The sequence below is a fragment of the Hipposideros armiger genome, unplaced genomic scaffold, assembly GCF_001890085.2.
Source record: "Hipposideros armiger isolate ML-2016 unplaced genomic scaffold, ASM189008v1 scaffold_618, whole genome shotgun sequence".
Taxonomy (NCBI): domain Eukaryota; kingdom Metazoa; phylum Chordata; class Mammalia; order Chiroptera; family Hipposideridae; genus Hipposideros; species Hipposideros armiger.
The window spans coordinates 96,789-119,866 of NW_017731968.1; the positions used below are offsets into that span (position 1 = coordinate 96,789).

Below are 23,078 nucleotides of genomic sequence, written 5' to 3' on the forward strand. Positions count from 1 at the left end.
GGGGGGGGGCATGTTAATAGAAATTGGCTTCAAGCAACATGTGACAGCTGCCTGGACCATGCATGGGCCTTGTCCACACAGACTACCTGGGTGAGAGGAGGCGGGTCACTCAGAATCTCAGCCGGAGGGTCTTCATCTATAAAAATGGGGATCTGCATTTACATTATGAATCTTAGACAATAATTAGCCTTGAAAATTTTAGGAACATGTCTTGTGTCCCCTGTGCCACCACTGAACTGTCAGACCTGGCTGTCACCCACAGTGGATATTTTAGAATGTAATTTACTCTGACAAATGTAGAGCCATTTCTCTTTAAAGCAAAATCTCTCTCTCTCTCTCTCTCTCTCTCTCTCTCTCTCTGTCTCTGTCTCTGTCTCTGTCTCTGTCTCTCTGTCTCTCAGGTTAGTTACCTCAAGCCTATATTTTGCATACCTTCTTCCTTTTTAGTGTATTCATTTAACAGAGATGTGTTACATGTCCCTCATCTGTGTCAGGACCGAGGACAGGAAATCCACGGAGAACAGAGCCGAGACACAGGACACGTATGGCAGTGCTGTTTTGCTCAGAGGAGTGGCCATGACTGAAGCTGACGGGTTGGAGTTTAGCAGGAGAAGCACATTTTGAGGGCCTGGCTCCGTTCAGGCTTGGCATTCGAAGGCCGTGGTGGTGACATGGCACGGGCTCTGGGGTCAGGCCACCTTCTCCCCTCGCTCTGCCTCTCACCATCTGTGTGACACCGAGCACGTTACTTACGTCTTCAAACCTCAGTCTACTGTCTGCGGGTCCTGAACCCAGTTCTGTCAGATACCCAAAGAGGGGGGCTCTTTCCACAGTGTCGTGCTGTGGTCCAGAAGTGGTCCTTAGGGGACTTTTGATTCTGGCAAGTCCCCTGTCCTCTTAGTCCTCGCCTCCAAGCCGATGGGTCATTGCCTGCCCTTTCTGACCTTTCTAACTGGTGGCCAGGTGCTCAGGGATGGACCCTATTTCCTGAGCCGAAGTCCCATGGGGTTAAGGCTGTCATCGTTACACATACTTCTGGGTGAGCAGGCTCATGGTGCATTTCTGGGGGACTAGGGAGAGGTGGAATGTTCTGGACAAGTTTCATAAATCTAAGAGAGAAACACAGCTGGGAAGGACTGGCTAGAGTGATGGAGAGAATCTGAACCGTTGAAATTGTTACTCATTTATTATTTACATAACTCTGTGACCAGCTGCCCTACCTGTGACTATGCCTCAGAATAAGGCTTTCTGTTGTGACAGGATAAAATGTACTCTTTTTAGTTATTTCAAATAGGAACTTTGTTACTTATAGCCAAAAGAATTTAAGTGGCCTATCAGCCAAGAAGACGCTTAATGGTTTCATCTCCCCATGAATTAATCAAGACGGTGAATTGATCAAGCCTCTTTTATCCCTGAATACTGCTGCAAGCCTTTTCTACAATAATTAATACAGAGTGTGTGAAAATGAATGTAACCCAATCTTACTGATGTCGACATAAGAAATGTCCAAACCTGTAGAGAATTTTTATAAGTGCATTTGAACCAAATGGACCACATATGCTGGGAACAAGATCTCAGGTGTTCTGGAGAAGAACAATTTTACGGCTTTTTTTATGCGTTTGGAATTAAGGAGGGAATGTGAGGAAGATTGGAGAAAGCGAGTCGGGGTCCGATTCCAGGACAGTTAAGATGATGTGCTCTCTTGAGGGTTAGTACCCCTTTTGAGGGGTGTTAATTTTGATATTTCAAAGGCTTGTGAACCTAGACCCACGGAAGCAATGGACGGGGCTTGCTTAAGGCAAAAGAAGTTACAGGCCTGGGGCGTGACCACCCACCATGACCTGTCCAGTTAGGAATTTATGACCAGATCACCCTGTGAGTCCATAGGACTCCTCTTGTTTTTTTCTTTTCTTTTTGTCTACACTGAGGAAAAATGTGACTGTCCATGAACTTTCAGTTATAAGATGAATGATTCCCGGGGATCTAACATGCAGTATGGTGACTTAGCTAATGCACTGTGTTGTTTACTGGAAATTGGCCAAGGATGTGGATAGGAAGTATTCACACACACACGCACACACACAGTGGTCACTCTGCGAGGTGATGAATGTGAACTTGATTGTGGTAATCACTTCACAGCGTCTATCAGCGGTTCTCAACCTGTGGGTCGTGACACCTTTGGGGGTCAAACGACCCTTTCACAGGGGTCGCCTAAGACCATCGGAAAACAAAAAGATATTTACATTACNGACCCTTTCACAGGGGTCGCCTAAGACCATCGGAAAACAAAAAGATATTTACATTACGATTCATAACAGTAGCAAAATTACAGTTATAGAGTACAACAAAAATAATTTTATGGTTGGGGGTCACCACAACATGAGGAACTATATTAAGGGGTCGCGGCATTAGGAAGGTTGAGAACCGCTGGTCTATATGTACGAAGCCATCATGTTGTACACTCCAAATATATACACCTTCTATTTGACAATCAAACCCCGATAAAGCTGGGAAAAGAAGGAAAGGAAATGACTTACCGTATACTTCGGGTGCAACCCCAAGAGGTGATATAAAGAATTATGAAGCCTCAGCACCTTTGCCTGCTGAGCTCACAGCTGAGTCCCAGCGTGTCCTTGGCCAGGATGCCGCCTGGCCTGCTCCACAGCTCCTGGGGGTGCCATCCCCAGTGACCGACAGATAGGGGACACCAGGCCCATCCCTCTTGTCTCAGCCAGCTCAGCTCTGCAGGGCCATCCCAGCTGAGACCCCTCGCGGGATGTGAGGTTTCGTGGCGAGCGTGGCACAACGCAGCCTCGCTCTTCACGCAGCCCTGCCTCCCAGTGTGGAGTCGCTCCTGAGAGCATCCTCTCAAATCTCCACTCATTCTGTGTCCCAGGGACCCCCACCTATCCGACTTTTAGGCTGCTTCAAGTACTTACAGCCATAACCAGGGCCGTGAATAGCCCTCCTCAAGCACCCTTCCTCACTTACTTAGGGTACATTTCTGAAGAACATTTTGGTTGGTTAGAAAGGGTGCACATTTTTAAGGCTTTCAATATCAGAAGGCAAATGGACCCTAAAAGATTGGAAAATTTACAGTTTCATTGAGAGCGTGCGACGATCCCCTTACCCCCCATCCTCTACCCATCTCTGGAGTTCATATGTCGGCTTGACTTGAATTTTGTTAAAGAGGAGAGAGAGCTTTGTCACTGCGTTCATATTTGCAGTACACTGATAAGTAGTAATGGTCGGTATGCTTTTATACATCCATTTATGGAACATCTGTATTTCCTCTTTAGTTGATGGTTTTTTTTAAAGATTTTATTGGGGAATTGGGGGAGGGAACTGTGTTAGGAATAGGGGAAGGGGAACATACAAATTGCTGTTCTTTTGTTCTTCAGTCTAGTTGTGGAGGACGTCGCTTCACTGGCCTGTGTTGGTATTATCATTGTGCTGTTTCTGGGAGGGGCAGCCCCTCGCTGGCTGTTGGATGGCCGCTCACGGTGGCTCACGGCAGCTCACGCCCGCTGCCAGCCAGCCCCGCTGTAGCCTACACCATCACCGGTGACTCACAGCAGCCCAGCTCCCGGTCGAGCTGTTGTTCACCATCTTAGCTGTAGAGGGCGCAGCATCACTGGCCCTCATGTGGGATCTGAACTGGGGCCCTGCTGCTCAGAGCTGGCATCCCAAGCCAACTCCTAACCAATGCGCCACTCGGCTGGCCCTGTTAATTTTTTATTATGGGCCTAGGTCAAGTTTTTTGAGGGTAATACATCAATTAAGAGAAAGTCTAGTCCTGTTTATATACACTGTTGTCAACCTTTTATAACATTGTCATTCCTGATTTCTATTTTTACTTTGTTAATTTTTCTTAAAATATAGAGAAATATTTATATTTTTGTGGTTAAATCTATTAGAATTGTCAACCCTTTTTTTTATATAAATTCTGCATTTGGAGTTATTCTCATAACATGTCCCCCGGAACCTTGAGTGGGCAGACACTGATCTCAATATTTTTCTAAAGCGTGTTTTATTCTTAAGACATTTTAACATATGTGGAATTAATTTTGCCACCAATCAGGTAACATAAACTGGTAGCCTTGGCAGGTTTGGGCCTGCAGACTGTTCTGCTTGTGTAGTGTATTGTGTCCCCCAAAAAGGATGTTCAGGTCCTCGCCCCTTGTGACTGTGACCTGGTTTGGAAAAGGTCTTTGCAAATGCGATCAATTCTGGATTAGGATGGGCCCTAATCCAATGACTGGTGTCCTTCAAGAACATGGGGAATTTCGGGCCAGCCAAGTGGTGTGTTTGTTAGGAGTTGGCTTGGGACACCAGCGCTGAAGCAACAGGGCCCCCATTCGGATCCCACATGGGTCAGTGTCGCTGCGCCCTCTACAGTTAAGATGGTGAACAACAGCTCGACCTGGAGCTGGGCTGCCTTGAGTCGCAGGTGAAGGTGTGGGCTGCAGTGGGGCTGGCCGGCAGCCGGTGAGAGCTGTCGTGAGCCTCCATGAGCGGCTGTCCAATGCCTGGCGACTGATCTGCCTCACCTGGGAAGAACGCAAAGATAATACCAACACGGGCCAGTGAAGCGACGTCCTCCACAACTAGACTGAAGAACAAAAGAACAGCAATTTGTCTGTTCGCCTCCCCCAATTCCCCAATAAAATCTTAAAAAAAAAAAAAAAGAACATGGGGAATTTGGATGCGGAAGACACAGAGGAGAAGTGAGGGGGCGGCAGAGGCTGGGGAGGCTGAGGAACGCCAGGGCTGCTGGGACACCAGAAGCCACGAGAGAGACACAGGGCATTCTCCCTCTGAGCCGCTAGAAGGAGCCAACCCCGCCGACACCTTACTTTCAGACTCCTTGGCCCCGGATGCTGAGAGATGATACTTCTGTTGGTTGGTGCCACCCAACTTGTGGTTGTTTGTTATGGCAGCTCTCGGAGACTAATACAGCTTGATTCCCACTGTTTTCAGATGTTTGAAGTGGCTGCCAGATTTCTCTTCAAAGCGCCGGCACTAGGAGCCCTCCTGTTAGCATGGTCCCTGGCTGGACCTTGATTTGCTTTCTCTGTACAAGCAGAGCACTTGCCGTGCTCCCCCAATGCTGGTAGGATGGGTGGGGGTGGGGGAGTTCAATTACATTTTTTTTCTTTTCGTCTCTTAATAGTAAGTGTATCCCAAGGCCATCTCCTCAGTAATCTATCAGACGTCGACAGATATGAAACATGGTTTTTATCATCCAATCTGGGCTTTTGTAACCCTTGATTCTGTTTTGGGGGGCTCTTTATTCTGATCCTCTAATTTGTCTCAACAGCTTCCCATCAGGGTTGCACAGTTGGACTGAAGGGCAGTTTGCAACTATGATGTTAAATCTCATTGGGCAAGTGGGTGATCAAAGTTTCCTGAAATTCTAGCCGTTTGGATCCATGAGTTTAATAGGAGTGAATACAGATTTCCCCTAGTAGCCCTAGAGGTGACTCCAACCACTCAAATAGGTCTTCCCGCTGAAAAGGTTCACCATTCGTTCTCTTGCTATGGATCCGTTTCCCATGGCCCATTTCTTTTGCAGAAAAACAAAACAAAACAAAACAAAAAACTGGAATAGAGTCATCTCATTATCATTGCGGTTGTGAATATCATTTATCATCTGAAAAAATAATACGTGGCCTTAGAGTCTGGAAGGTATTTGTCAGCCTTGTGAACTTCATTAACATGTATGTGAGCGCCTTCTTTCCTGTAGCAAAGTGTCACCTCCTTGGATTTTGTGAGCACACAATGTGAATTAGTAGGAAAAGGAACATCTAAGTATTCATGTCTGTGGACTACTTCAAGGTGCGCTTAAAATGATTAATTTATTAAAATGGCCAGAAAAGCCATATCTTTTAATTTAAAAATTTTTATAACTTTTTAATTGGAAATAGTTGTAATTTCACAGGAATTTGCACAGCAGTGTATAGAGAGGTCCTGTGCTTCTTCCCAGGTTATCATTTTGTGGACCCACGTAGCACAGCATCTGCACCATTGGTACACTCCATGGATCTACCCCGAGCTTGCCACTCTGTTTGCATTCATTTGTGTGTGTGTCTTGACGCAGTTTTACCACAGGCGTGCCTTTGCATAGCCAGCACCATAATCAAGGTGCTTAAGGTGCAGTCACCGCAGGCTCCCCTGTGTCACTCCTTTACAGCCAGCCACGCCCATCCTGTCCTCCATCCCTAACCCCTGGCAGCAACTAATCTCTTCTCTATTCCTATAATGTTGTCATTTCAAGACTGTTACATAAATGCAATCATACAATAGATAGCCTTTCAGAACTGGCTGTTTTCACTCAGTATAATTTGCCTGGAGATTCAGCAGGGGAACGTTTGTTTCTTTCTATTGCAGGGTATTTCCATGGTGTGGATGGACTACAGTTTGTGTAACCATTCACCTATCGAAGGACAGTTGGGTAATTTCCAATTTTGGTCTTTTACCGGTAAAGCAGCCGTGAACGTTCATATATAACATCCTGTGTGAATGTAAGTCTTCATTCTTCTAGGATAAATGTCCAGATTGCGCTGGTTGGGTTGTGTGGTAAGAGCATGTTTATTTTGAAAGGAATGGCCAACCTCCTCTCCAGAATGGTTTATACAGAGAGCCATTTATTTAAAATAAGCCCGTTCTTAATGTTCTCATCCCTTTAGAACATCTTTGTCCCCTGCTTAAAAGGTAATTTGAATCTAAGAGGTGACATAAATGCAAATTTGATAGTATCCAGTTATTTGTAACTTCTTTGCAATTCTATCTTTATTTTTTTATTGCTCTGTTCACACTTTTTAGCATTTGTTTTCTCCATTGTTTATCTATCCATGCTTTAATCATGACCCCTCCCCACCTGGAAAATCAGGGACCTTAGAAATAGAACCTGGGGCGTACATGCGTTCTGGGGTTTGGCTATGACAAGTCATGCTGCTGTGAACATTTGTGTGCCAGTTGTTGTATGGGTGTGCGCTTCCTTTTCCCTTGGAGTAGAGGAGCTGGGTCCCATGTTCAGCGAGTGGTTAACTTCATAAGAGACATCAGACCATTTTCAAGAGGAGTGGCACCATTTTTGCGTTCCCCCCAGCAATGTGGGAGAGCGTTCCACTGGCCGTGGGTCCTCACCAGCAATTGTAGTTGTCAGGTTCCTTTCTAAACGGTCTGGCAGATGTGTGCTGCTGTCTCCTGGTCCTTTCGTTGGCATTTCCTAATCTCTCATGATGTGATGAGTACATTTTTCAGTGTACTTCTTACCATCCACACCCCCTCTTTGATGAAAGTTTCTTCAAGTATTTTGCTCACTTTTGAAATTCAGTTATATTTTTTTACTGTTGAGCTTTGAGAGTTCTTTATCTATCCCTTTATCGTGCACGTGATTTGCAAGTATTTTCTCCAAGTTTTATGCATTGTATTTTCATTCTCTTGACAGTGTATTCACAGAACAAGTTTCAATTTTGAAGAATTCTAATTAATCAGTTTTATTTTTCTTTTATGGATTGTGTTGTCTTTGCAAGCCACAATCACAGAGAGTTTCTATGTTTTCTTCTAAAAGTTTTATGGTTCGTGTTTACATTTAGATGCCTGTTTCATTTTGCATTACACTTTGTTTAGGGTTGGAAGTTGAGGTTCATTTCCTTTTGCCTTTTTCGTGTATGAATGCCCAGTTGTCCCAAGACTTTCGTCCACTGAGTTGCCTTTGTACCTTTGCCGAAGTTCAGTTGACCTTATCTGTGTGGATCTATTTCGGGAGTCTATTCTGTTACTTTTTAAAATGTGGCTACTAGAAAATTTTACATTACATGTGTAGCCCTTATTCTTTTGTATTTCTATGGCTCCACAGCATGAATGACAGCACAGAGGACTGGCCTTTAGAATCTTCCAGTCAGCCCTTGGCTGAAGGTGACCCCTGGGGGAGGTCATGACCCACTGGTCACTTTCAGCGGAGGTGACAAAGCCCAACACTTACAGCAACCTGGGCTGGCAAGGATGACCCAGGGGTGGGGGTGGGGGGTGCTCCAGTGTCCACTCTGGTCCTCGGAGTCCTTACCTTTTGTTCTCTTCTCTCTCTTTTTCCGTTGCGGTTTGGTGTTTACAACCTGAGAATTGCAGCTCTGCCTTCTTCACATTCCATTCTTTCTCTCTCCCTCTTCCTCACACCTGAACACTGTGTATGGTCTGAATTCATGTTCTTGTGCACCTTCAATTACTTCTTTCTGACCTTTTTTTTTTCTCTTTCCACATTTTGTCCTTCGTATAGCCATAACTTTTACCCACTCAGTTTGCTCCTTTTAATATTTAATCTATGTGTACATGTATCACTATCTTCTTCGGACATATTTCCCATCAGAGGTAGTCATAGACATTTATGACCACTTATAGGTACCCAATAATGGTGTAATCTCAGACAGAGAGAAGGGTCACATCTGTTGTCGCAATAAGTTTCAACAGGAATATGTGACCATGGTTTTTAAAGTCCTAGAATATTAATTTAACTTGTAGTCAATATACAGTTGCAGTAGACATCAAATATAATTTTAAAAGTAGCCAGTTATTTACATTCTTTCTGGAATAAATTTACTGTCTTGCTCGCATATGTTCACTCCTAATCTATTCAGTGGACACCAGTGAAATAAACATTTATGTCCTTTCTATGTCCTGCTATAAAATTTTGATGATTCTAATAGTAACATTATGTGTTTGATGTAATTTATATGATCTAATGATATTAGAGTTAATTCAGTTTATCTGATCTCATTTATATAAATGGGGTGACGATGCATGAGAGAATTCTGTTTAGAAAAAAAATTTAAAGGATGACTTATACATTCTGATTTTTATTCCTCAGCTAAAGACCTGTTGAGACACCTGAAGCCCTAAGCACTTGACCACCCCTGGTACACACCTCTCTGGCTTATTTCATGCTGTCACCTTACCAGTATGAAAGCGGAGAATGGAAGCTCATGACCTGACCACACCACAGAGTTAAGTATAAGGAAGAAAAGGCATCTTATCACATGGCTGCTCAAAATTGCAATTTTAGGACTAGTTTTATTGGTGAAAATGATCTGAGTGTGTCAAATGTGCTTGCACCCTTTGAGGCATGCTGTTCACAACTACATGTTAACTGTCAAAATATTCCTTCACGCTGTTGAGGTTCTTTTCTTCCAAGTAGACACAGAACCAACCTTTTCCTGGTGACTTTTCTAGGAAACAAGTTTGCTTTTCCTGACGTGGCGGCCTCAGTATGTTACTCCACACGGTGTGGGTCTTGCACATTCCAGCCGGGAGGCACCGGCTGCACCTTGTCCCCAGGAAAACCTCCCATCTTACAGAGCCTTCCAGTGTCACAGGAGAAAAATCCTGTCGCACAAGCTCCTCTTTGTTCTTGGTCCTGGAGACTGCTCGTGTTCGGTTAGGCATCTGAGTTCCTCGGTTAAACTTCTGATGGTCTAGACATGCGTTGGGGTGTACAGCCACCCCAGGGAACGTAACGTTTCGGGGGCTTTGGAGGGGTGTCTTTTAGAGAAGCTGAGGTGAACTCAGGCCTAAGCCCCACTCAGCCGGGGTCTGGAATAAAAAGCTCTTCACGGGGTGTTTAGCCTTGGACGTGGTCCTTTGGGAAGTCATGGGTGGTTTAGTAAAATTGGAGAGGCCATTAAATGCACCGACTGCTTCCTGAAGGTTGGCTCCTGGCCCAGCGATGATTCTGTTTGGAATGAAAGGCTACTGATCCACTGCGTTGAAATCAGCCTGCGCACCCAGAGTAAACTGCAGATGAAGGCATTTTCAGGAATTTCACCAAAGCAGGAGTTCTTATCTTGAGGTTCATGATGGGCTTGAGGCACTTAGGAACCCATGTCCACATGTATTTTGCAGAATGTGCAGTTTTCTGGGGGAACGGGTACATGACCCTTAAAGGAATACTATAATAAATGACTCTGCTTCTCAAATAGGAATCCACATGCATGCTTGAAGGGAGTGTGCAGTGTATATGAAAGCATTTAAAAATTGTATTTATTTGGATATACTTAGATCATTTATTTGGCTAATAATTTTTAAAAACCCACAGAGTCGATCTCATTATGTCCAGTAACATTCTTCAGTTTCAGCTTCTGTGTTTGTATTTTGAACGAACTGATGATGCTCAGCGACCATGTAAAGCGATGCCATTTAACGTCTAATGTGGTGCTTTGCAGACTGGGCCGAGGCAGTGTTCAGGGCTGGCCTGGGGATTCTCAGGGTTTGAGGAAAACTGCTCTAGAGAGAAGCTCAGTAGTTCAGTAGTTACTTTAAGAGTTTGCCATGTCACTCAAATTATGGAAACACAAACGTGGACAAGGTCTAGTCTTTGTCCTCAAGGAGAGTGTGTTCCAATGGAGGCAGGAAGATGAGAAACTAGTGCTGACGGTATTGGGAGGTTATGTTGGGGTATTAAGGAAAGCCACAACAGGACTCTGAAGAGGAGCATCTACCTGGTTTGGGGGACAGAGAAGAGACGCGGGAGTGCTCCTCGGGGAGGCGGTCCTAACAGGAGTTGAGGTGGGTGCAGGAAGCGGACCTGGGCTCTCTAGGTGGGAGCTAAGAGGGCGCAGGGCCACGGAGCTGGCGGAGGGCCGGGCGTTCCGCTGGGATGAAACTGGGTGATTGTGGGGTAGGTTGGGCGGGAAGTGGAGGGGAGAGCCAAGGGCCTGGTGATGAAGGAGCCGCCGAGTCTGAAGTGGTGGAGACTGGCGGATGATCTTCAACACAGAGCCTGCAGGACTGAGTCTGTGATTTAGGAAGACACGATAGGCCAGTATTGGGGGATGGATGCTTAGGTCACATCGGGGTCATGAAGAAAGGGGTTAGGCCTGGGGTTAAGAGGTTATTTATTTTCAAATATTTGCAAATGTAACAACACAATACAAAATAGAAATGCATATTCCTGTGGGGAACGGAGAGATGGACGAGTTGGGAAGTGGTGTGAAATCCGCAGATGTGGGAAGGAGAGCTGTCAGGAACAACTGCTGCAGCCGGTCTTGATTTTGAGTCTTCTTTTGGGTCTCTTGGTCAAGGTTAAGTTCAGCTGTGATTGATAGCAGGCACAAAATAACAATTCCTTAAACGAGAACGCTTCCTCGTGAACACAGGTTTGTCCAAGGCTCTGCTGTGGCTCCGTGCCACCATGGGAGACAGCTTCTAATTGTTCCACTCCACCATCACCCACACAGACTCTGCCTGGTGGACGTCATGGCCGCTCCAGCCCCGTCCATCTCCATGGGCTCAGGGAGGAGGACAGAGAGGGGAGACACCGCCTCCTCTCTGTTAGGACCCCTCCCAGGACTAGCACAGCCCACTCCCACTCACCCTCATGGGCCAGCACTTAGCCAAATGGTTAAACTTACTGCCAGCAAGACTGCAAAACAGTTTTTATTCCGCGTGGCTCTCCGCCCAGCTAAAATCTAGGGGCTGCATTACTGAGGAGGAAGTTGGAAATGAGGGGCAGATATCACAGCCCCTTGGTAGCATTTGCACTGAAAAAAGAACAGGGCTTGTCCATTGGTTGTAACGTTTATCTCCAGGTATCTCCGTCATTGTGGTTGGAATTGCAAAATGCGTCTTCCTTCCATCATATTATCTAACGTGGTGTTCTTTACTCACTGGGCAATGGATTTTTATTAATTCGATGTATTTTTTTTTTCTGTTTCTAATAAGTTTTAGTCAGTTCTCTTGGGTTTTCTCTGTATACAAATCCATCATCAGAAATTCCAAATATCACTTGTTATTTTATATGTTGGTATATTTTTTCCCTGTACTTGCCTTATTTCATTGGCTAATAACTCCAGAACAATTTTAATGCCTGTGATGCTGATATCCTTGTTTTTCATTTTAAAAGGAATGCATCCAGTATTTCTCCACTATGTATAATGTGTGTACCCTTATATAGCTTTAGTGTTATATATTTGACTTACATATTGAGACTTTTAAAATGTAAGATGGTTGAGTTTTATCAAATGCCTTATAGCATCTATAGAGATAATTATATGATTTTTCTCTTTTACTATTAGGATATTATATTAATATCCTAATAGTAAACAATTTCCTCATTTAGCTATGAAATTTATTTGATCAAGATGTATTATTCTTTTAATGTGTTGATAGATTCAATGTTCAGAATAGAAATGTATCTGTAATAGGTGTGTGTGTGTGTGTGTGTGTGTGTGTGTGTGTTGTGCCTTTATCAGGTTACTAGAATCAAGAACTTAGTCTTCCTGAAAAGAATTTTTGACTTTTCTTTTTGTTTAAACTTTTCTATTTATCAGCTTAAATAGCGTTGAAATAATCTTTTCCTTATAAATTTGGTAAACTTTTCCCATGAAAATGTCTAGATCTGGTATTTTTTTGGGGGGTATAACATTGACAATTATAATAATTGGTCTATTTCAAATTTTGTGTCTCTTTTGAGATCCAGTTTAGTAATTTATATTTATATTTTGATAATTTATATTTATTCTTTTTTGGAAAGTCAACCCTTCTACTCAGATATTTGAATTTACAGTAATACCTTGGTTTGTGAGCATAATTTATTCCGGAAACAAACTACTCATATTGCAAGACATTGTTGGATTACCAAGTTAGAATGTATTAGAAATGTTTGCTCGTCTTGTGGAACACTCGCAAACCACATTACTCACAATCCAAGGTTTTACTGTATTTGGCTAGAGCAGAGCAGAGGAGTCCGTTCTCATGGTGTATTTTGAAAAAGGTATAAAACAGTATCAGGGAATCCCAATGGTCTGTGCCGTGATGGGTCCATCCTGAATCCATTCCTTACTATTTTTTGAAAAAAATGACTTTCTCCCACATTTCCAGTTAGTTTGATATTTTATCAGCTTCATTATTATAATAATTGATCTATAGTTGAATCTCAACTTTCCTTTGTTTCTGGTGATCTATATTTATAATTCCTCTATTCTGGATGATTCATCCTTTAAATATTTATCCTATGTACTGCAGACACCTGTCCTACTTAGGTCACGTTGACCTAAGTTTAGCCTCTTAATTACTTCATCTAATTTTGGTCCTAGTTATGTGAGCATATTGATGCTCCTCTTCATCTTAGGCTGGCCTTTTAGTCATTGGAGAAAATCGCAATTTACCAACTGAAGAAAACCAGTTTTCTTTAAAGTAATAAAAAGGCTCTCAGTAAGAAACTACTAGTAGATGTAGCTTCTAAGTCCCTGTGAGCAAGACGACAGAGAAGAATGGGAGGATTATGACTGACCCTGTACAGCAGGCGGGGCTGGGTGAGGGGTCCCGGCATGGGCTCAGGAAGGTCCCCATGTATGGGGAAAAGGTTGCAAGTCTGGGTGGGAAAGAAACCCAAAGCAACTTATCAATGTCATCAAATTCAATAAAAATCAATAGGACAGGTTCGGTTTCATGATCATTTAAACAGTACTAAAAATCAACTTGAAAATATAATTAATTATGCTGTAAATTATTAATCTCTAGGGAGAAAACCCTGAAACATCCATATTTAGTAACAGTGCAAGAGGGTGCTTCCAAATATCGTTGGAGTAATAAATCTCCCACAGGGATTCATGGAGGTGGAGGCCATCCCAGACTTTCAGGGCTTTCCTTGCCCCCCAGTCTGTTTACAAACAGAATACCTATAATAGATGCTGCTGCCGAAGCAACAAAGTGTAAATACTAAGCAAATAATACCAAATGATTCAATACCCTTTAAAAAGTTAAACTGGTGTCTATGTAGTAATATTCTAAACTGCCCTGCCAGGATGGTTATTAGGAAGACACGAGAAACAGCTCCCGTAAGTGATGGCAGGTGACTGAATGGCAGTTGTTTAGCTAACCTCTAATTACATCACAATTAATGTCTTAGAATGTGCCAGAATCTGACCTATGCCCTGGGGATGACACAGATTAAAAAGGAACAGAGTTACAGTATAATGTATTATAGTATCGGTGGTCTGGCATATCTGCTTTCTGAGGAGGTGAATTCGTTGATCTTAAGGTCAAAGAAAAAATGTGCTAGATGAGAAGAAGCAAAAGTACACGAAGTTAGGGACATATGGTAACTCATGTAATCCTTATGAAGCTGTCAAGGAAACTGAGGCACAGAGAAGTTAAGAGCTCTGCCAAGGTCACACAGCTAGTGAGGGAGAGCTAAGATTTGAACGCACCCTCCTAACTGCTTCATTGCTGACTCCCCTGGCCTTGCTACAAAGATGAAGAGCATAAAGGCATATGCTAAGTACTCATTCATTTTAACTACCATTTTTATAACCTCCATCTTAAATCACCCTTGATGTAGACAGCTTGAGTTTCTCTTCCTGATTCTAACAATCATATTTACAAAGGAACTGATTCCACCTCTCAAATTTCTACCCCTTGAGTTGGCCCATTTCTCCCTAAGTGATCAGGCAGTTCAGGCCGCCGTTATTCCTGACGAGGGTTACTGTGCAGCCTTTAATCCTTCCTGTTCCCGGTCTTGCCCCAGTCCCACCCTTTGTCTACAGGGCAACCAATCATCTTGCTCAAGTGCCAACCTGATTTCATTTGTCTGATTCATCAGGCACCAGCAGTCAATCAGTGTTATGGAATGAATGCATGAGCGAATGAATGAGGTGTAAGACTTCACTGGCTGTATTCCTCTCCCTGTTAGGCAGTGCTTAGGCCAACACCACCACATTAGACTGTCTTACCTTTTTCCCCTGCTTCCTTTACTGACAATTTCCTCTTCCAAGCAATTCGTTCAGTATTTCACTCAATTCATCAGATGCCGTGGTGGGACTTAAAAAGTCATATGAAGAGTAGTGTCGGTTGTGTGATTTAACTGCGCAAGGGCACTTTATACCCTTCATTTTCAAGCTGCTCTCAGATTTTAAGTAAATGATTATAATTACTCCTGGTCTCAATCACATATGACTAGATGTATGCTATTTTTTTCTCTTAATCTTGTTGCTTGTTTAATGTCTGTAAACTGTCACCACAGCCATCATCGTCGTCACCTCAGCGTCATTTTCATCAGTCAGCTATCACCTCACCCTTGAACTCTTGTCACCTTGCCCCTTCATTCATGGTTATGAATGCAGTTGTTCCCCCCCAACCCACCCACCTATATGTTGAAGCCCTACCCCTCAATGGGACTGGATTTGGAGACAGGGCCTTTAGGGAGGTAGTGAAGATTAACCGAGGTCCTAGGGGTAGGGCCTGATCTGACAGGACTGTGGCCTTCCAAGCAGGAGAAAAGAGACTCTAGTTTTCTCTCCACGTGAACCCTGAGGAAAGGTCACATGAGGACCCAGAGAGAAAGCAGCAGTCTACAGGTTGCACCTGAGACCAACACTGGCACCTGTCTCTGGGACTTCTGGCCCCCAAAGATCTGTTAGAAAATAAATGTCTGCTATTTAAGCCCATGGTATGGCAGCCCGAGCTGACTATGGCACTCACCTTGCTGGGAGGATCAGTAATCCTACACCTCCCTGTTTCTTCTCTTCTTCCTCAAAACCCAGGCGGGGCTGCGTCTTACCTGGAGCCCAGCGTCTTCTCCACTGGGCTTGAAGGGAAGAGACTGGGCACGACGTGGTGATGACACAGGACAAGGGAGAACAATGCCTCTTGGGTTTCCAGCACCTGAACGTCTTGGGGTTTCCAAGATTGACGAGGGAATGAATGTACATGAATGGACAAAGGTGAAGGAAAAAGGGAAATACCAGGGATGTCAAAAGAATGTGTACACGTGGCTTGTCTTCATCTTTTGTTATCAGTATATATTGAGTATTACAATTTTAATACAGTTTTTTTCTTTCTTAAAAAGTGTATACATGTTTTGGCACCCTCTGTAGTGGAGACGTGGACAAGGGGTCCTCCGTCCGTGGACAGGCTGCTCTGCCATAGTCTTTCAGAGACAGTGGGCTCAGCATCCATGGTCCAGGGGAGGTCTCATGAGGAAAGCACTGGCTGCTACTGTTTTTTCTGGAAATTTCTTCTGATTACCTTGAAACGCACGCAGGCTGACCTTTCAGCACCAGGCTTGAGCATAAGACAATATCAGCAATACCTTTCCTTTAACAGTATTTGGCTCATAATTTTAAAACTTAGAGGCAAAGGGAAAGTTTTTTTTGTACAAATAAGTTTCATCCACAAATATAAAATATGTCTATTTTCACCCAGGGAGGGATGGAGAAAACAGGAAGTCACTGGGTGAAGACGAGGAATTGCCGCCAGTAAAATAGAACAGGAAACGGAAAGTGAGTCCCCAGGGTGGAGGTGAGTGTCAGGACGGAGACCCTTCCTGTGTCAAGGTTCTCTCACAGCCCGTGCTCTGAAATTCATTGGGGCAGGAACAAATACAACTGGTGTAGTAACTATTTCCTGTCCTTGGTCAAACATGAGCTTTTAGCAAGAACCACAGTAAGTTACTGGTGGGAGAAGAAAAACAAAACAAGTGGCCACGTTTCATTCATTCTTCACGTTGTCCTCCATGTCATCAGTGGTTCCCGCAGTCCTGCAGCCCTGGGGCCTCCACGCACAGGACAACCCACTGCCCAGGGCGCTGTCTGGGGGGACAGCAGCCCGGGGTCCCCTCAGTGTGTCAGGATCATGCCTGCTCCCACCCTCAGTCCTCTCTCACCTCTGTCCTAGCTTCGGGCTGTCCGTTGGCTCAGAGTTAAAACACCTACACCACCGGCTACAAAGATGCACTGACCAGGTCCAGCATCCTGTGTGTGTTTTAATGGAACGGTGAGGCAGTGGGAGCCTGTCAGTGAAAGGGGCGTGGAGCGTCTGTGATCCTGGGGGCGTGGAGCATCTGTGATCCTGTAAACCTTCATCAGTAAACACTCAATTATGCCTCTTTTCTCCAGAGCTCCAGGCCCTTAGGGCTGTTTCTGGTTTTTCACACGAAACCCCCAGAGGCTTGAGTCACTCACCACGGATTCTGGTTGTTCTGGACCAGGCTGCCGGTTGACTTAGTGGTCTGCAAGCCAGGGGACATTCCAGAGCCCACGACGCTGACGTGTCTCCCCTGGGCCCAGCATGGGTCGCGCCGGTGTGGGTGTAAGGGTGCCCGGGTGGCCGTGGCCGAGCATCCCGCGGCGGATCTCCCCCCGGGAGCACTGAACAGGGGCCTCGCGTTGGACCATGCAGCGCTGCGCCCGCAGGCGTCTGTCTGCAGGACCGCAAGAATTTGTGTCTCAGTTACCAGAAAGCGTTTCTGGGATTTCCAGCATTTCTTTTTTCCTCTTGACATAATTTCCCAATCAGGCTTAAGCTTATTTGTGATCCCGAGTTTTGAATAAAAGCACAACTTGCTAGCGCTCAGCCAACTTTTTCCTAAAGCCACTGGGCTCCGGAGGGGCACTCTTCAGCGGCCGGTGACTCAGCCTGGCCGGGTAAGTGTCGCCCCAGGAGGAGCAGGCAGTGGTGGCGCTGTGTCCCTGAAATGGGGTTTCCTTCCACTTCGGACGGGGTGCACTCCGCGGTGTATGGCAGCGGACCAGGGTGAAAACATGCTTTACCATCCAGGTGGCGAGGGCGCCGGACACCACCGGGGGTCAGGCGGGGGCTGCACGAGGCAGGCGGAGCAGACGCGGTGGAGTTCAGCTACGGAACGATGATGAGGCAGTGATGCTTTCTACCGCGTTCCTGGTGCCCAGAAGAACGTCGCCAACTTCTTATTTTACTCAGTTAATAGTGTATGAACACTTACTAGTCCATGGCATCAGGTGTCGGCAAAAATACACATGTAATACACATTCCCTGAAAGACTCAAAGAGCTTGATTTACGTGGAACAATGCTTTAGGACATTTCCAAGCTGTGAAGATTACTTTTCCTGATTGCAAAAGATATATGTGCACTCTGAAAAACATATTTGCTCTGTGAGAAATTCAAACGATTCAAAATGTAGAAAATGGAAAAGGGGAACAACCCCAATAATCCCTCCCTCCAGATATAGCCACAGTTAACCGATTATATCTTTAACACCTCTTTAGTATACTTTGAAACAACTGTTTCGGAGTTTTTGAAAAAAAAAGAAGAGAACATTAACAATTCAGAGGACATGAAAGTGTTGCTATTCCGGTTAAAAAAAAAAAATCTGCAAAGCCAAAACCTTCCTCAAGTTTATGTTCATATGTCGCTCGAAATGATCTTATTTCACTAGGAAGATGCTCTCTGTTAATTCCTAGATGCGACCTGTACTGAGAGCTGCTCCCCAGTGGGCCGGCCTGGGACCCGCAGTCCTCCAGGAGGAAGCTGGCTGTGCTGCGATCGGTCACCTTTGCGACAGCTCATCCAGGTCATGCTGCACAGGTCAGTATAGCTGCTCAAACACAGCCCTCCCAGGCCCCTCAAGCTTGCAATCGAAGTGCTAACTTCCCTGGATCAGTAAAGCGCACACGTGGTGGGATGGTGTCTAGTTTCCCGAAGGTCTGAGTGATGGCTTATGAAGCTGGACTCTAAGTGCTGACACACTTATCTGAAGAGGCAGTGGGCTCCCTTGTCTATGGCGCTGCCCAAAAAGGATGTAAAGATGCAGTGAGTGTGTTTGGAGACTTCCCCCACTAAAGACACCGCCTAAATAATTATGAGCAGGACATTTAGCGGGAGATCAGATTTGGAAGAGCTTTGGAAGCCATTTTCAGGAGTGCCTTCGCCGTCTGTTCCATCTTTCCAGAATGCTTTTCCTCTCAATCTGCCTACCAAAATCTTATCCATTCTTTAAAGCTGAGCCGAAATCTCATCCATGGCATAAGGACCTTGGGAAGAATCGCTTTCCGTTGTTCTTTCCATTTACGCTTCACGTTACTTATAGCGAGTTGTCGTTAGCCATTTCTTTCACTTGATAGCAAACTTCTTAACAGCAAGAGTCATTTATCTCTATGGACACTGAGTGGTCTGTTCAGTTATGTATACATAGCTGTTCCATAAATGTATATTGAATGGATATGTACAGCGGCCCCTACAGGAGTTAGAATAAATCTATTGTTGGACTGCAGCAGCCGAACCCTTCCCCAGAGGCAGTCTTCACAGCACTGAAGTCTCCAGAAAATAGGAAATACGCGGTCCGCAGCGCCTAATGAGCTGCCTTCATTTACTTCTGTACACTGCTGCGGAGCGCAGCGCGTCTTTTATACTTTGTTATCATTTTTATCTTTCTCATGACTGATAATCCATTGGCTGGGACAAACGGCAGGTGCTTTTTCTCTGTTCTTCTCTTTCTCCTTCCAGTTGCGCCATCGTGCCCTCCAATTTTGGCTTCCTGAGGCAAGATTAACACTCCCAACAATACGTCCTTTCCCCACCGGAGTAGAAATACTTCTTTGAGCAAGGATCATACTTCTTTGTTGCTTTGGTGCAATTTGCAACAACCGGGTATCTACTTTTCTTATTGGAAAAGAGCATGGTCAAGGGACCCAGCTCTGAGCTCCATACTCAATGACTAATGAAGGTATTAATTTGACATCAGCAGTTCCAACCCTGATATTTTACATATGTGGAGCCTGAGGTCCAACCTGATGAGAAACGACAGGCTGCTGATTTGCAGGGCAGTGCAGCAAAGCACCTTCCGTCAAGGTGCAAAGTCCTCCCTTCAGAAGATAACCAAGCTGATGTATTTCCGCCTTCCACTCTTGACTCCAGTTTGCTTATCGGGCCACCATCAGTTTTATCATTGTTTCTTCGTGTAGAGAGAGAGCTAGTAGTTGTGGTCAAACCCTATGATTCATTTCCGTACTTTCAAGCAAAGGTCACTGCAGTTCCCATTCAGACCCCTGCCAAGTGCGTCCCTTGGGGGAGGGGGCGCAGCCTGCGTCCTCTTGACCTAAAAGAGCTCTGTGGTGGGGCCATGAGTCATAATTCCCTAATATCTTTTCCAAGTGTAGATAAAACTCAGAGTTGATTAAATGATGGGGCAAGGTGTGGAATGAAGGTTGGCACTGCTCTTGGAAAAACACACATTTCCTTTTTGAAAGTAAACTATTTATTTTGATTGGCTTACAAAAAATAGTAGAGGTGATTGTAGCTCACAGAAGAGCAGTGCACTTTGGAGAGCTGGCCTAGTATAAAAAAAAAAGAAAAACAAGTCCATAGAGGTGGGAAAATTTTACATTAATCCTGTTTGTAGCTTAGCACCATTTTATAGGGGTATAAACTTTGCTGGTCTTAGTAGCTCTGTGGAGTAATGGAGAATCACAGTATTTCAGACCTGGAAGGTTACTTTACAAAATAGCTGATTCAACGCCTTTATGTTGCAGATGCAAAAAAAAAAAAAAAAAGTAATAATAATAAGGCCAAAGTGTTCAAAGACAGTTCCCCAATTCTTGGGTACCTCCAATTGAGAAGTTTGGGTGAGTCATAAGTCCTGATGCCACAGACCTCCAGGATTATCGAAACACTTGAAGAACCTGCAGTGGGCTGACTGATGGTCGCTTCCTGTGGCTGCGGGGTTTGGCCCACGGTCCCAGGGTGCCCAGCTGGGTTTAAGGGTCGGCCCTCTTTGATACGCTGTGTGCTTCAGAGGCTCATCACGTTTGTCAAGACTTCTAGATAGGTGGGGGTTCAGGCTCCCCAGATGGCTCTGTGTCTCTCAATCAGATGTTCTGGCTAGTTGTGGGCTTCCTGGGGCTCTGACGCCGCTTTGGCTTGTGGGATAGCGGTGATGCTTAAGATGAATTCTTCTATAACATAATGGTGTTTCTCTTGGGCTTAAAATCTTTAAAAGCCCTCACTGCCAAGACAGATGTTTTAAAATGTAGGTTTCATTACTTAGGCCGCGGTGAAAGCAACAGGTTAGCGCTTGCCTATGGGGAGGTGTTTTGTTAATATTCCTAAGAGGAGGGACAATGCCATGCCACACGGTGCCACACAGGGCCGCAGGGGGTAGGTCAGGAAGCAAAGGATGGGAGGGAAAGCAAGCTTGATTGTGGTTCCCTCAGGAAAGTGAGGGCAAGGCAGCACAAGCCGGCTTGGAACTGGCTCGTTGGAAAAATTGCAGGGGTCTCTGAGGCACAGAGGCCCCCGCTAGCTGCCCAGTACCCGGCCCTGGGATGATGAGGGCAGAGGAAGGCGGCATCTCCTGGAGTGTCAGAGCCACATGGGGCTGGGCTAGGCTGGGTGCGTGGGCTCTGGCTCCGTCAGTTTGTGTAGGAAAGGTGAGCTCCCAGGTGGGTGGTTTGCTATCGTTAAGAATGGCCCAGCCCTGGAAGTCAGTGAGGCCCCAGATGCCAGAGCATCAAGAACTCAGAAGACGGAGTTCCCACAACTGGCATCTGCAGAAGTGCGCACCGCAGAGCTGCCTTCCTGGGAGATGAGGTTGGGTCGCCCACTGTGGGGACTGCTTCACGTGGCCCCTCCGTGCCAGCACATTCATAGGTTAACCAGTAACCTAACTGGGGGAATCCTGCTTTAAGGAAACCAGTTAGTCTTACCTAATGCTGTTTTGCAAGCTGGTTTAATCGTAAAATCCTTTAGGAGAACATACCATGTTGTTTTGAAGACATCTTGAATATGGGGCTTTAGACATAGAATCCGGACTCGGCTTTGACCGTAATCTGGGACTCAGCTCCCCTCCTCGGATTGCTGGCGAGAACCATCCATGGTTTAATTAGGGCCAATGTAACGCGCTTTCCTCACACCTGCCCCTGAGCTCCGCTCAAACAGGTTTTCTGCACTATTCAAGATTGTGCCTGGTGCTCTGTACCTAATCCAAGTCTTTCTAGCACCTTCACACCTTCTCTGTGAAGTCCTTGCCAGCCTCCCAAGCCCACAAATACATGTTGTGTACCACCTGTGGACACTCTTCTAAGCTTTTCAAAATACCACCTGAACTAATCATCCCAATGGCCCTACAGGGAAAGCACTGTATCCCTATTTTAAGATGAGGGGCTGGAGATACAGAGATGTTGTGTGACTTGTCCAAGGTGACAAAGTGAAAGATGCTCAGGTTGTCATTGCTATTTGAATGAATGAAAATGTCCGTGGGGATCAGGTACCTTCTAATAGCTGTGTGTGTATGCGTGCGTGTGCGTCTGTGTGCGTGTGTGTGTGTGTGCATGTGTGATATGTGCTTTAAATCCTAGGGAAGGTTCCCCACCCCTCAACATTCTGAAACTTAAGACTCTACCCATACAGAATTTGTTCAGAATAATTCAAATTGAATTTTAAAATTTACTTGGGCTTAGCAAGGTATCTCCTGAGCCCTCCCTCTGAGAGAGACTTTAAGTTCATCAGTAAACAAGAATGCACTCAAACACAGTTTGAGTTAAACCACTCAAACAGACGCTGCGTAGCACTAGCTTTTAGACACGCACGATGTACTACTACTAATTCATTCTCGTGTATTAACGACAATGAGCATTTTCAGAACTGCGTGGGTCAGGGTTCAACCAGGGAAGCAGAACCAGCACGAGATAAATATCAGGAGATGTATTGCAAGGAATTGGGCTATGGGATTGTGGGGATGGCGAGTCCACTGGGAATTCTGGAATGGGCTGAAGCTGCCGTCCCCGCCTGGAATGTCTTCTTCAGGAAAACCTCAGGTCTTCCAACTGGCCGCATCAGGCTCACAGATTACGTAGGATATCCTCCCTTAACTAAAGTCAACTGACCACGGAGTTGACTCACATCTACAGAATCCGTCCATAGCAACACAGTGAGTGTGTGATTGAAAACTGGGGGCTGTAGCCCCCCCAGGCTGACACATCAGAAGGCGGTCACAGGAACCTTTACTAATCGTCATGTTGTTAGTCTCATTTATGTTTCCATTTGTGTATGAAAATAAAAACGTAATTTATTTAGAAATGTTCTAGTGAATGATGTTTTAATCATTTAAATTGGCTTTGCTTCAATTGGTCTAAAGCCACATGACACCATATATTGATATTTCTCTGCATTTTTGTCATCTGATCCCTTTCTGTTTATACTTGGCTTTTTTCCCCTCCCTGGCCCTGAAAATGTATCATTTTCTTTTATTTTTATTTAAAAATTTTAGTCCAGTTTTATTGAGATATAATTGGCTTATAACGCTGTATTCATTTTAAAAGTACCGCGT

The 23,078-nt window shown here is 45.0% G+C and overlaps 1 protein-coding gene across 1 annotated transcript in view; it reads left to right on the forward strand.

The window, feature by feature from the left end:
• The window catches only part of LOC109372188 (uncharacterized), a 50,363-nt gene that overhangs the window by 18,222 nt on the left and 9,063 nt on the right, over nt 1-23,078 (forward strand). The window contains exon 4 of the mRNA XM_019625175.1: nt 18,217-18,340. Coding sequence (XP_019480720.1) covers nt 18,217-18,340 — 124 coding nt within the window. The remainder of the gene's footprint in view (nt 1-18,216; nt 18,341-23,078) is intronic.